Raw genomic sequence first — 14,168 nt, 5'->3', positions numbered from 1 at the left:
ATGTTGGGTAGGCTAGGGAAATTTTCCATTCGACAAAGAGAATAGAAACATCTTGGGACTCTCTTGATATTCCTTCTGTTCTTGCGTTGGAACATTCACTGTCTGACAAACATTTATTATTACATGTCTGCATAGGTCAGCAGAGAGATACGGAAATGAGTAAAGAGCATGTCTCAGCTCTAGAGACTTCCATGTAGGAGAGAAGACTAGCCAAAATAAACAGTGTCAGAACGGTGTGGGTTGCTGCACGGCAGGTGGGCAGGAAGACAAGTGTGAAGAGAAGATGTCCCAGCAGCACTGGTCTGGAGGCGGAGGTGACTCCATTTTTTTTCCCCCATTTCACAGGAGGGGTCGTCTCCCTGCCATCTGTTGACAGTGAGGATCATCAGCATGAAAAATGTCCGGCAGGCTGATATATGTAAGTATCATCTCCCCTTGTCCCTCCTGTCTTAGGGGTCTGGACAGACAAAGGACCTGGCTGGTCCCAGTCAGGCATGTCTCTGTGTATAGAATTCCACAGACCCTGAGCCATTGCTCTGGATCACTAGTGAGTTTAGGGGCTGCTGTGGTGAAGTAGGAGAGGCCCTTTTATGTCACGGAGCAAGTTGCCAACACCTGTGAGCCACTTCTCAGGGCATGGATCCCAAACCGGGATCTTCAGCCACGGCAGTTTGCAGCACCCAGCTCGGTCGCCCAGCCTTCTCCATGTGATTGGACGGTCAAGCCACTAGGCAGGAATTTTTTTGTAGCCTAACTTCCCCCTTTATCTTGCTCCTGATGCATTCCCAGGTCACAGGAGTTCAGACAACCTCTGCTTTGGGAGGAAGGAAAGGCACCGACTGGGTTGGAGATGCCCTGCACCTATGTTGTGGTATTGTCATCTAAGAAATCCGTTCTCTCCTCCTGTGGACCCCTGCTTGCCTAAACTAGAAAGGAAGCATGGCCTCTCTGGGAAGAGAAAGCTGTGTCTAGGGTATACAGCTGTGGGGACTGCAAAGACCAAGAAAGTTGCACTGAGGTCCCAGGTCTGATTGGCCAGGTTGTGAGCATCTGTGTGCCTGGAAGTCTGGTCTGAGGAGAAGCACCCTAAGGAAAGGGGCTGTGTCCTTAAAGCACCTGCTGTGGGTTGGCCACCAGGCATCCAACACCATTAATTATCCCATGCCTGAGGGATCGCCACAGGAAGCTCACTTTGTAGGTGAAGGGTTAATAATCGCTTGGAGTGGAATTAGAGTTTGATTCTAGGCCTGAAGGTCTGTCGTGGAGAGGGGACCCTCTAGGACAGTGGTTCTTAGCTTTCCTTACACTGCAACCCTTTAATAGAGTTCCTCATGTTGTGGTAACCCCCAACCATAAAATTATTCTGTTGTTGCTTCATAACTGTAATTTTGCGACTGTTATGAGCCATGAATCATAATGTAAATGTCTGATATGGAGCATAATAAGATATGATATCTGATATGAACCACAGGCTGAGAACTGCTGCTCTAAGGAGAGAGGCTGTGGTCAGATCATAGACAGTCAGAAGCTAGATGGAAAAGGAATCTGTATGAGTTCCCAACGCTCATGTGCCAGTGCAGGTCAGGAAGAGCAAGTATGGAGGTGCTGGGGACTTACAATGTAGGGGTGAGTGTGGAAGGCTAGAGGAAGGACATCTCTGTAGTCCCAGAGACAGCAAAGGGTCCGACATGGTTCAGACAGCCTATAGAGGGTGAGGCATTCAGGGCCCATGTCCAAGAAGCATTAAGTTTAGCTCGAGTCAGCCGAGGGATTCTAGAGAGCAAGGGCTTCTCAGACTCCTTGGGACTTTCAGCACACCGGGGTATGATCCAAGAAGCCAAGAAGTGTCCCCCAGGCAGGGACCATACCATCTCTTTAGCCTTTCCAGCCCATGCCAGAATAGGTCTCTCTCCATCCCTTCTTGGGCCAAGGTCACCCCTCCCCTTAGCTTTAGCTCTCACATACCTTTCTCCAGCTTCTCCAGAGGTGTGTCAGCTCCAGCCTCATTACCATCACCAGTCACCCAGGACTCAGATTCTCAGTGTGCATGCCTGCACCTGTACGCAAGGCCTTCCATTGTCCAAGGCCCTCTCTTTAGTCTCCCAGCCACACCTGTACCCCGGAGGCTGGCGAGTGGTGAGGCAGGCTATGATCTGGCTTTACTGGTCTCCTTTTCCCCTTCACCGAATGCCCCTTGGCATGCAAGCAGACCTTGGGTGATTCTTTGGGATCCCCTTATGTTTCCCTCACTTGTCTAAGAGATAAAAGACAGAGACGGCATCTGATGGTGCTCACAAAGTCGCATTAAGTCTGCACACCATGGTTGTCACAGTCTAGGTTGTGCTGCCTTCTACGAATTTAGTGGGAAATTATCCTGATCATTCTTGTGCAAAACTGCCCCCCTGTAGCTTAAATCCAAAATGAATGGTTCTTTGGTTTAGGCATCTAACCTGTGTTGTTTTTCTGGAGATTTCAAGAGGCTAATAGCAAGAAGTATTCAGGGGTTCAGGGGCGACACCCTGCTTTAAAGAGCTAAAGAGTACCTGTCACAGGCCAGAGGCAGGCACTTTCAGGAAGCTTCAGACACCAGAAATTTCTTTCTGTGATGAAAACGAGTTAAAACCCCAACTGGTGCCCCTAGGGGCATCTCATAGGATCCTCAAGAGATATTGGGGTATCCACAGTAACCACACAGGAATGTTCTGAACATCTCTGAAGACAATTAGCTCATCTCTGCCACCTACAATTCAGGAAAGGGGACATGTCATTCATATGACCAAACCCTCTGTCACTTCCTGGAAACAGGGACTAGAACCTGCTTTTTGCCTAGGAAACCCCAGTTCTTGAAATTCCCAGTTTAGTCACCACTTCCTGGTATTCCTATAATTAGCTAATATGCCTACCTCAGAATTGTCACCTGGGTCCCCAGAGCTTCCACCGCCTCGTCCCTTTGTGCTATTCCCTCCTTATTCCCAACCTTTAATGTGGAGGAAGCTTTCTGCAAACTAATTGGACAACTGATGGATGAGTGTGGGCAGCTGATCACCTGCTTGGTCTTGTCTCTTTCAGGAATGGTTTATTGTTGCTGTTTGCTTGCTCATTTGTTGATTAGACAATCCTTACTGAGACTAGCCTCAAACTCATGTTCCTCCCGAAACTGCACTCCGGTTTTTGAGAGCCTAGGCATACAGCATGCTATAATTTGTTTTCTTGACGCTATGACAAAACACTGACCAAAAGCAACTCTCAGGAGGAAAGGGTTTATTTCAACTCGTGGATTCCAGCCCATCATTGGTGAAGCAGAAGTAGAAACTTACAGCAAGAACCTGGCAGTCGGAACTGAAGCAGAGACTATAGAGGGATGCAGCTTATAGATTGCTCTCCATGGCTTATTTAACTTGCTTTTTTTATAAAGTCCAGGATCACCTGCCCAAGGGTGGTACTGCTCATGGTGGCTGGACCCTCCCACACCAATCATTAATCAAGAAAACACCCCTATAGACTTCCTATAGGCCAAACTGTTGGAATCAGTTTCTCCGTTGAAATTCCCTCTTCCCAGATATGTCTAGGTCTGAATCAAATTAGCAAAAACTAAATAATACATGCCACAAGAATTTCTTTTTTATCTAATCTTGAGGTTTAGCTTAGTCTCAGGCCAATGCACTGGGTTTTTTGTTTTTGTTTTTTTTTTTTTTTATGGATTCAGTGGGAAATATTTTGGCATGGATTAGAAGGGAAGCAGAGGGACAAAGGGACAAAGGCTTGTGCATCATCCTTTAAGCCATATATGCTAAGTGGCCTGACAGAACAAATAGGCCTTGCAGAACCCCACTGCATAGAAAGCAGACTTGAGAAGGATGTTCCAGGCTGAGGGCAAAGGGTTTGGGAAAAGCCAAGGGAGGGGTCCAAGAGGCCTGAACATGTCTTTGGTGAGCCTCCTAACACATGGAGTAATTAATTACAAACACCGGCTTGTCCACCTGGACCTGCTGGGATTCCTTAGCTTCTGATACAGCCCTAGAGCAGGAAATTGTTATTCATTCATCCGTTCAAAAGTTGTCTAGTGAGTGCCTACTCTGTCTAAAGGTCACAGTCCCTGGCCTTCTCTGTGTGCACAGGATGATGAAGACAAGGGCAGGACCTGCTCTGCCAGAATAGCAATAGCAAACACCCACCCAGGCAGCACAGGGGATTTGCAGCTAAAGGGCACCTGGCCAGACTTGGATACTCAGAGGAGGTTTTCAGAGAAGATTTCTTCTAAAGCCTGAAGGGCTAGTGAAGTAAAGGGTGGGTTAAAGAAGATAAGAGGATCTGGGACTAATGAGACGATAAAACTCTATCTTGTGGTAGACCCAGGTTGCTTTCCCCACACGTACACGGCAGCTCACAACCTTCTGTAACTCCGGTATCAGAGGATCTGATGCCCTCTTCTGGCTTTAACAAGGTTACTGCATATACACTGTGCATAACGTATGCAGGCAAACACACATAAACATCAATGAGAGAAAGGAAGGAAGGAAGGTAAAAAAGGAGGGAAGAAAGGGAAGGGGGTGAGGAGAGGGAAGAGGTTCGCAGAAGGAGCACTAGGTACGCAGCCCTTTTGGAGACTAAGCTTGTCCTGGAGTCAGAGAAAGAGTGAGTGTGGGTGAGTGTCTCTGCATGCAAGTGTAGGTGTGTGTGTGTAAGCATTAGTGTTTACGGAAACATAAGTAGGGCTGGGGTGGGAGTCAGGAAGGGTAGGAGAGATGAGGCTGAAGCTGAGAAAAATGAGGAGAACTGTGATCGGTTAGAATGAGACTCCTTCCTGAAGCCAGATGGGAGCAATCAAACCAGGTAGGGACAAAGACATGTTTAAAAAGTTCCTTCTCTTATGAGAAAAGGTTGACCTAGGTGGTGATATAGATGAGGACAATGTGAGAATCAAGAGGGACACCTGGTTTCTGGCCTAGGGACCTGAGTCAGTGGGGCTGGAAGGGATGGGCCTGGATGATGAAGTCATAATTTTCTTCTCATTCCATCAAGGTTTTGCCTTTCCGCGTGGGTTAACTCATTGTTAGGACAGGTACAGGAAGTGATCCTCTTACCCTTACTTAGTGTGAGGAGGGTTGGGAGTGTAATGCACTTGTAGGCACTGACAACTTGGGCTTCAGTTCCTGGGAGGCAGCTCTGATTCCACTCACACAGTAATTAGCAATAATTGTGAACTAGCTACAACTCCCAACCTCGCCTGCCCCAGCACCTATAGGACTTGTGACAGTGGAAATACTAACTTTCACTAAATTCTACAGATCTGGTTTGCACCGCTGGGACTTACCCCAGCAGGTCACCAAGGTGGGGACAAAGACAAACCTGGTACCTCGTCTTCCCTCCTCCCAAGAATAATGGCACAAGAGAGCCATTCAGGCTGCTCTTAGCCCCCTGTCTATTCTGCCGTCTCCACAACCAGAAGACTTAAACCAGCTCCCATTTTGGAAAAGCCCTACTGAAGCCAAAGCAGCTTCCCTTATTCAGGGCACATGGAGCAACATCACATTTGGTTTGTTCCTTTAAAGTGAAACAAACCACTTGGCCACAAATCTGAAGGTTTCCTGAATTCTACCTCTAGGAGACCAGTACTATAAGGAGAACCCACTAGATCCAGCTATATTAAATCATATAGAGGCGTGGCCCTTGCTCACTGTTTCATATAAACCCCTTCTCACAATGGCCCTTCTCAACCAACTTGTGACAAGCCGTGCTTTTCCCACTGCTTCTCCTCAGCTCAGCCCCATGTTGGTTCCCTTGTTGCTAAGACAACAGGTAAACCAGACCTTCGGAGTAGGTCATCCTTGTGTTTCCCTGACATCTGGAGCTCTGTGGAGCTTATCTTGTTCCAAATCAACAGGTGTACATTAGTCAGCGTTCTCTAGACAAGTGAAACCGATGTAATGAATATATGTTAAAAGGGATTTATTAGATGGGCTCACAGGATGTGACTCGAGTAGTCCCACGATGGCTTTCTTGTGATGGGAAACACTGAGAATCCAATAGTTATTCAGTCCACAGGGTTAGATGTCTCGCACTCCCAGTCTAGTGCTGCAGGCCTGGAGTATCCCTAGAGAGATGCTGGGATGCTGGTTTTCAGTGTATATTGGAATCCTAACGAAGTTGGTTCTAATATTGGTGAAGGGATGCTGTAGCAACAAGAAAGATGCTCTTGCTAGTGAGAGTGAGGACAAGCAGGCAAAAGGCAGTTTCCTTTTGTGTCATCTGATGCTGGCTGCCTCTAGAAGCTGTGGCCCAGAATTAGGGTGGGTCTTCCTGCTTCAAATAATCTGATTAAGAAAATCCTTCACAGGAGTGGCCCAAAGCTCGGATTTTAGCTCATCTTAGATTAGTTAAATTGACAACCAAGATTAACTGCTGGCCCTCCTGATATCACAAGTACTGAGGAGGGACAAAGAGTTGGATGAATGATCTATGGTCTTGTAGCAGTCTCTTACCATGTGTGCTAGTACATGCTAGTTTTGTTTTTGCTCTGTTGATTAAGGATCTCTCACTGGTCAGGCAAGAGGCTTGGGCTTATTAACTCTTCATGGACCAGAGAGTAAAGAAAAAAAAGAAAAGAAAAAGAAAATTCGTTTACAGAGACAGCGTGTACAGATGTACATACATCCATACATGTGCATACTCATACATGTGCACACTCTGGTTGGGCCCAACCACCTGTCTCATCAACTCCACAAGGAACACATGCACAATATACTTACACACTAAGTGTACAGGCAAATAGGCATTTGGATGGACACCACCTCCTTATTCCTTCTCTCTGGCCTTTTTATATCTTCTTAGACAAATGTTCTTTGAGAAATCCCCTCATGGATAAAATATTACATGAAAGTGGAGTTACAGAAGGGTGCTGATATTCAGTTTAAAACAGTGTTTTGTCCCAAAAACTCATTCTAAGTTCAAAGCCACAGGCCCTTGCTTTGTCATAGTGCACACCTGTGGCTTCATCCTTGGGCCTGACCTAGAGTGAAGGTTTTTGCTTGATTACAGATTTGTCCCGAGCCTATTTCTGTTTTTATTGTAATTGTGAGAGCTCACTGTATTCCTTATCATGCAGCCTTTACTTACTATTCTGAGGAGTAGTCACATTCTAATCTTGACTCTAACTTTATTATACCTTTCTGGCAAAACAACTAAAAACCATCTCTTAAAACTTTCTTTCAAAAATTATTTGAATCGAATCAGAGATTTTATAAAATCATTAGTTCATCTAAACAGCATTAATTTGTGAAAATTCATTTTTGTGTTGATCCACAGGAAGTCTGCCTAATAGGGTGGGCTTATGCCCAGGAATCAATCATTAGCCTATGTAATGGTGACAGGTTAGGCATATCAGTAGTAAGAAGCAATCCTGGGATGAAGTCTCTAAAGGCCCTAAAATTCAGATCTTAGGCACTGCAGCCATGCAAAATGGTGGACCATCTCCAGAAAACCTATTTTGCGTTTAGCCTTTCATAGATGGCTTCTGACAACTAGCCATCAGAGGTCTTTGCTGAGAGCCTAGGATACTTCTGTGTTAGGTTATCCATACTCATGACAAGCATCATCAAGACCTACCCCCCTCCTATGAAACCCTGTAGTCTATATATAACCTCTTGGGGTTCATGGATCAAGCTGGAGAGGTGGGACCCAGGTGAGGAAAAGGTTATCAACTGACAGGAGACATTGCTCTAGAAGAGATTTGTCTGAGGCTCTCTTTTGACGCCACAATCTCCTCTCTTCTCCCATTGTCCTCCTTGGACAGTGAGTCAGACAGACTGCTTTGTGACCCTCTGGCTGCCTACTGCCTCTCAGAAGAAGCTGAGGACCAGAACCATCTCCAACTGCCTACATCCAGAGTGGGATGAAAGCTTCACCTTTCAGATCCAGACTCAAGTGAAGGTGAGCCACAGAGGACCACACCTGCGAGCTTACCTACATGTCTGATCCCCTCTCAGCCATGAGCTCGTGTGAGTGTGTGTGTCCATCTGTCACGAGGCTTTTTGTTTGTCTTCCTCCTTCCTTCCGTGTCCCTCTCGGTGTCTGCCAATCCTTCTACCTTTTAACTTTGTCCTCCTAATTTTTGCTGGTCCTAACCATCTCTTGCTTCAGAACAGATTATATTTCCAGCACTTTCCAGGGTATTCTCTCTATGTGAGAATACACAGAAAGGAAAGCCATTCTAATTAACCAGGTCCAACCTGATCTAATTTCATCCAGAGGCTTTCATCTTAAATCCATTAATTACTTTAGTGCTTTCTTTTAACTCTATTTCCTCGGGCGTATGCTTTCATGAACTGAGTCATTATGCCATGTTGTTTTTCTTCAGATATACAGTGGGTCTAAGTCATAGTGACATTTGTTAGGAATTCTCCTTGAGCATCTTGAGTTGTGGTAGCCTTGAGACAAATTTTGCCTGTTGATAAGGGCATCAATCCCAAGAAAGTCAAGGCTTGATACTCCAGATAACTATGTAGAGTTCTAGTTCATGAAGAGTTCTTTTATTTTTCAAGAGGGTTGTGATCACTATAGAAAAAAAATAATGTACAACCACTAACAATAACAATCTTTTCACCAGTTGTAATGGCTCACACACCTGTCAGCAGGAGACTGGGCTAGGAGGATTGAAAATTCGAAGTAGGTTTGAGCTACGCAATGAGAATCAATCTCAATCAGCTAACATACCTTTACCATGTATTTGAGTTTTGTGAGGAAGAACTATGTCCATGTGAATGTAGTATACCATTTTGAAATTAGCATTTGAGCTTTCTTTTTGTTTTGTGGTTGTTCATGTCCAATTTTCTAGAAATTATAAAATCCTATATAGTTATAGATGCCTAAAGCCACATTTATGTCCACTAGGTAGGAATCTAGGAGGTAAACCTTGCCTTGAGTCATACATCTCAGAGTCAGAGGCTGGGAGCCCTATATACTAGTCCATGCCACCTGAGGTCATTGAGTACAGGCCACTTGTCACTTGAAGAACTGCTGTGGGACCACCCAGGAGACTTTACTAGGGGCTGATAAGCCAAAGAATAGAATTCACACAACTCATCCCAATCTCCCAATCGTGCTAATTACTGGAACAGCAATAGCCTTTGCTGTGCCCTTCCCTTAGAGTACAAAATTTTAATCTTCCTGGTCTGCCTTATCTACCTACCTTCAGCTCCCAAGAACCCTATGTCTTGCAGGACCTAATTTTCTTTTCATCTTTCCCCAGGTGAAATGAGAGTCTTCTCTACTGTCCCCAGGCTTCTCAAGCTTTTAAAGAGACTAAATTCCCCCGAAATCAAGAGCAGGGGGGATGGCAGGCTTCAGGGAACTGGAGAGCAGAGAAAGTTACTTTTGCCCTGAATTCATGTCTTTGACATCTAAGAGGAAGCCTCTGTGACCCTCTTCCCCAGGCCTCACTCTCTGCTAGACTGAGGTCATGTTCCTTGTCCTGGAAGTGGGTCACTGCAACCATGGTAACTGCGCCCTTGCTTTATCTCTTTTCCTCTAGAATGTACTAGAGCTGAGCATCTTTGATGAAGACACGGTGACACAAAATGACCATCTCCTGACAGTCCTCTATGACCTCTCCAAGCTCTGCCTTCGGAATAAAACCCATGTGAAGTTCCCGCTCAACCCAGAGGTGGGTGCAGACTCACAGACCCTGAGCCTCTGATTGTATGGGAATAGCCACTGATTCCCCTGCATGATACCCCTTCTCTGAGCACATGTGAAAGCTGGGACAGGAAATGCTTCTGGTTCAAATCTCAATACTATCACTTGCATGCAAACTACCTAACTCCTCTCACTGACTATTCTTCATCTGTGCAGTGGTGATAATAGTTCCTCCAAGCAGTCCCCCCTTTTCTTACCTTTAAGTCCTGTTTATGGAATTCCCTTGAGTATAGAGGGCAAGTCAGAAAAGTTCAGAACAGGAAAAAATCAGGTTATTCCAGATTTGATCATCCCACAAATACTGAAATACTTGTGGGTAAGATGCTGTCCTGGGCTTTGGACACACATCAGAGAACAAGCACATCTATCTTGGCTTCCTATACATTCTGATGGGGAAACTGAGGCCCAGTGAAGCCATGATTCACTTTTGGTTACACAAAAAACACGGGAGCCGAGTTGAGTTCTCTAAAGACATCAGCTCGTAGATTCCTTGTCCAAGCCCTGAGTCCCACGCAAACAATGAGCTGAATTAGAAAGCCAACATCCTGGCAGGAAAGAACACACACAGCTAGGACAGCTGGGACAGCTGGGATGGCTGGGACAGCTGGGATGGCTGAGACAGCTGGGACAGCTGGGACGGCTGGGACAGCTGGGACAGCTGTTCCTTTTCCATGGCCCTAAGACCAAGTTGTGCATGGCATGGCAGGTCTACAGGGGTGAACAAAGTCCTTGGATGTGCATACATGACCAGTAGCCCCCTTTCTTTTCTCTCTCCTCAGGGCATGGAAGAACTGGAGGTGGAGTTCCTGCTTGAAGAGATGTAAGTGGATGTAGGTTTTGGGTGTCAGCTAAGATCCTTGACCTGAGAGATGAGACTACCTTTGTGCTACCCTCCCATGTTCCACCCTCACTGCTGGCACCAGGGTTGGCTTCCTCCAAGAGAGTCAGCTCTCTGGATTTCATCCTCTATGCAATGATGAAGCAGGAGCTTATAAAGGGTATAAGTGCCCAGGCTCCCCAACTATTCTAGATTCATTAATGCCAGCATTCTTTTAAAGATTTATGGATTTGGGCATATAGCTCAGTTCATAGAATGCTTGCCTAGAATGCACAAAGCCCTAGGTTCAGTCCTTAGGACTGTATAAATCAAGTATGGCAGCCCACACTTGAGAACCCCCCCACACACACAGACAGAGATAGAGACAGAGACAGAGGCACAGAGAGACAGAGACACAGAGAGACAGAGAGAGACAGAGAGAGAGCACACGCTCACTTCAGTCCCCAGCATTTCCAACAGGAGCTTCCTGGTAGAATCCCTGCTATTGTGGTATGGGCTCAGGAAAAGGCTTATCCTTTTTGACCCAGAACTGTAAGGACAAACAATCTAACCACTGGCCAGAACCAGGGAAAGGGGGACTGGAGAGGTGGCTCAGTGGCTTAGAACATTAACTGCTCTTTCAGAGGACTTGAATTCAATTCCTAGCATCACATGATATCTCATTACCATCTGTAACTCCATTTTCAGAGGATCTGATGCTCCCTTCTGGCCTCTGCTGGAACTGCACCCATGTATGTGTAACACCCATACACATAAAATAACACAATAAAATTGAATTTAAAAAGCCAGCCCTATTTTTAAAATGCATACATTAATTGGAGCTTTGTTGGTAAGAAGTGTCTGCATCTGATCTAAATGTTGGACTGCAGTCTTACGACACTCCTCACCAATAAATCTCTCTTCATGGACATTCTGCTTTAAACGTACAACTTTCCTCCTTGGCAACCTACAGACCTAGATCTAAGTTGAAACAGAGTCACAAAGACCAGTTTAGGGCCCCCTCTGATCCCGCCTCTGCCCTTGGATACTGAGGTACAGAGAGATGCCAAGTCTGGTTCAAACCTAGTTTCTCAAGCAGATATCTCTCACGATAACTGGAAAGTTGTCCTGCTATTTTAAGGCTGAAGTGACTTATACTTTTTGTCACCCTCATAAGGGGTCAGCTAAGAATGTTGTTACTGACCAGGAATTCTCTCTTGTTTTTCAGTCGTTACTCATCAGAGACCCTCATCACCAATGGCGTGCTGGTGGTAATTGTGCTCCTGGGCTCCCATAGCTTTAGAGGTCACATGTGGCTGCTGCTCTCAGGGGACAGGGTGCTGGACCCAACTTGGGGGCTTATTCAGGGAGAATTAGTATAAATGGTTAACCCAATGGGGGTACATTTAGGGGTGATAGGGCTGCACTCTGGGCTCCCATATTAAGGCAGAAAGTACAAGGGTATTTATTACCTTTGCCCAGACGCTACATCCCCCCAAAATCACTTCTTTCCCAGACTTAGTCACAACAACTCCAACACTTCTGTAAGCATGATTTCAGAACTAAAATTATTTCATAGGCCAAGTATGGTGGCACACACCTATAATTCCTGCCCTTGGGAGGCAGAGACAAGCAGATCTCTGTGAGTTCAATACCAGCCTGACCTACATAGTGAGACTCTGTCTCAGGAAAAAAGACAAACATAGTTCTAACTGAGCGTTCACACTATTCCTGTACACTCCTCCCTTAAAACGCAGGGTGTTTGGGATGTGTGACAGAGGCCTTCGCCTGGCCCCTGCTTTTTGGAGAGTTATTTTATCCCAAGTTCTCACTCACAAAGCTGAACACTGCCTCAGGCTAGCCCCTGTGAACAAGACTCCTAGTAAACTGTGGTATGTGTTCTAGCTTAGTCTTTCCCCCTCTTGCAGTGAGGCACCATGCCTTGATTGGGTTCAGAATTGTCTACAGAAACCCAGTATGCATAGCATAAGCCTGTGACTGATCAACATCTGGGTCTTTGCCTCTTCCCTTCTGTCTGAGGGAGCAGGGGGACGGCTTGAGCTTAGAGTCCCAGCCACCCTCTTTGCTTTTTTTGTCACAGTCTCGCCAAGTCTCTTGCCTGGAGGTTCATGCAGAATCCAGGAGGCCGAGGAAGAGGAAGAAAAGTGAGTTTCCCTGCTCCGTCTAATGGCTGGTTTGGGTATTATAGAGGTGGGGGCTAAGACGATCCAAGTCACTTTGGAGCTCAGGGAAACAGGTCAGTTCAACCCATCTGTACTATCCCGGGTTAGAGAAGTAAAGTCAAAACTCAAAATCATGTCCTCAGACACCTATCCTCTTCACCCACCTCTATGAAGGGTCTGTTCTTCCAGGGATGCAAATGGAAATCTTCAGGCCTGCCAAGTGTCCTGGGGCCTATGGGACAGATAGGCACTGTAGCTTCAGGGGTCTCAAGCCATGCCTTCCTAGCAGCTTCTAAGTTATGGTATTTTCCTGTTGGAAGAGACCACATAAGTCACTGTGCACCTCTACCCATCATTCTTAAACTGGGTCACCAGCTGTTCTCGGGAGAAGAGCGGTGTGGCCCCACAGACATGGCCAGGCTTGGGGGCAGGGGCTTCCTGCTCCCAAACTGAAAGTCCAATGCGGGTATTTTCTCTACTGGTGACTTTGTGGGGCTCTCCTAGCACAGCAGAACTGGGAAGACTAATCTTGAGAACTCTCTCAGCACCTTAGAGGGCTTTCTGGAAAGTGTATCTATAACATTCTTCACAGGCCTGACTAATTCAATTTCAGGACCCTGTCTGAAGCATTATAATGAGTGCCCAAGGATTGTGAACTCCTCCTGGCACGGAAAGACAGGACTGCTTTTTATTCTTAAATGTATTTATTTTATGTGTTTGAATGTTTTGCCTCTCTCTATATGTGTGTGCACTGAGTGTGTTGGATCCCCTGGAATTGAATTTATAAATAGGTGTGAGCCACCATGTGGGTGCTGGGAACCACACCAGGGTCTTTGCTAGAGCAACAAGTCTTCTTAGTCACTGAGCCAAGATAAGATTTTTGCTGGGCTAAATGGGAAGCAGAGATAAGAAACTTCCCAGGGATCTAACATCTTACCTTCTTTCTCAGACAAAGATCTTCTGGTGATGGTAACAGAGTCCTTCGAGAACACCCATTGTGTCCAACCCTGTCTGGAGCCCTGCTGCCCCAATCCTGCCTGCTTCCACTACCCCAAGTACTCTCAGCCCCAGCTTTATGCAGAGGCACCTAAGAGCCACCGGAGCTGTAGGGTGCGCGGCAGCCACAGTTGGAAGGGAGGAAGAAGGGAACTGGGCTGGGAGAGCTAACAGAGGAGCCCCTCAGCTCCTCACAGAGCCCACCTCTCCTTCTAGTTCTGCTGCTGCAGAGCACAAAGGAATGACCCTGTCTGCCAGCCCCTCAATTGCCTTTCTGACGGCCAGGCGATGACCCTGCCTGTGGTGAGCACCTGGGTCTGGCAAGGGCTCCCAGAGATGTTCAGCTCCTGTAATAGAGAGATGGGTGGAGCCCAAAGACATATGGGAGAGGTAGCCTCAGTGGGAACCCAGAAACACGTGGAGCCCGAGCAAAAATGGTGTAATGTCATGCCCAGAAGTAGGATGTGGGAAGAGAGCAT

General features: G+C 46.4%; 1 protein-coding gene across 3 annotated transcripts in view; it reads left to right on the top strand.

Moving 5' to 3' along the window:
- PLA2G4E (phospholipase A2 group IVE) overlaps positions 1 to 14,168 on the top strand; it is a 68,394-nt gene that overhangs the window by 32,792 nt on the left and 21,434 nt on the right. For all 3 annotated transcript variants that reach the window (XM_080930990.1, XM_080930989.1, XM_080930988.1), the window contains exons 2-9: positions 346 to 418; positions 7,793 to 7,929; positions 9,530 to 9,661; positions 10,473 to 10,513; positions 11,739 to 11,781; positions 12,612 to 12,675; positions 13,643 to 13,803; positions 13,906 to 13,992. In XM_080930990.1, coding sequence (XP_080787116.1) covers positions 346 to 418; positions 7,793 to 7,929; positions 9,530 to 9,661; positions 10,473 to 10,513; positions 11,739 to 11,781; positions 12,612 to 12,675; positions 13,643 to 13,803; positions 13,906 to 13,992 — 738 coding nt within the window. The remainder of the gene's footprint in view (positions 1 to 345; positions 419 to 7,792; positions 7,930 to 9,529; positions 9,662 to 10,472; positions 10,514 to 11,738; positions 11,782 to 12,611; positions 12,676 to 13,642; positions 13,804 to 13,905; positions 13,993 to 14,168) is intronic.

Source organism: Micromys minutus (genome assembly GCF_963924665.1).
Source record: "Micromys minutus genome assembly, chromosome: 17".
In the NCBI taxonomy this organism is placed as follows: Eukaryota; Metazoa; Chordata; class Mammalia; order Rodentia; family Muridae; genus Micromys; species Micromys minutus.
The sequence above is the reverse complement of the archived record's forward strand: the minus strand, read 5'-3'. Positions and strand labels throughout refer to the sequence as shown.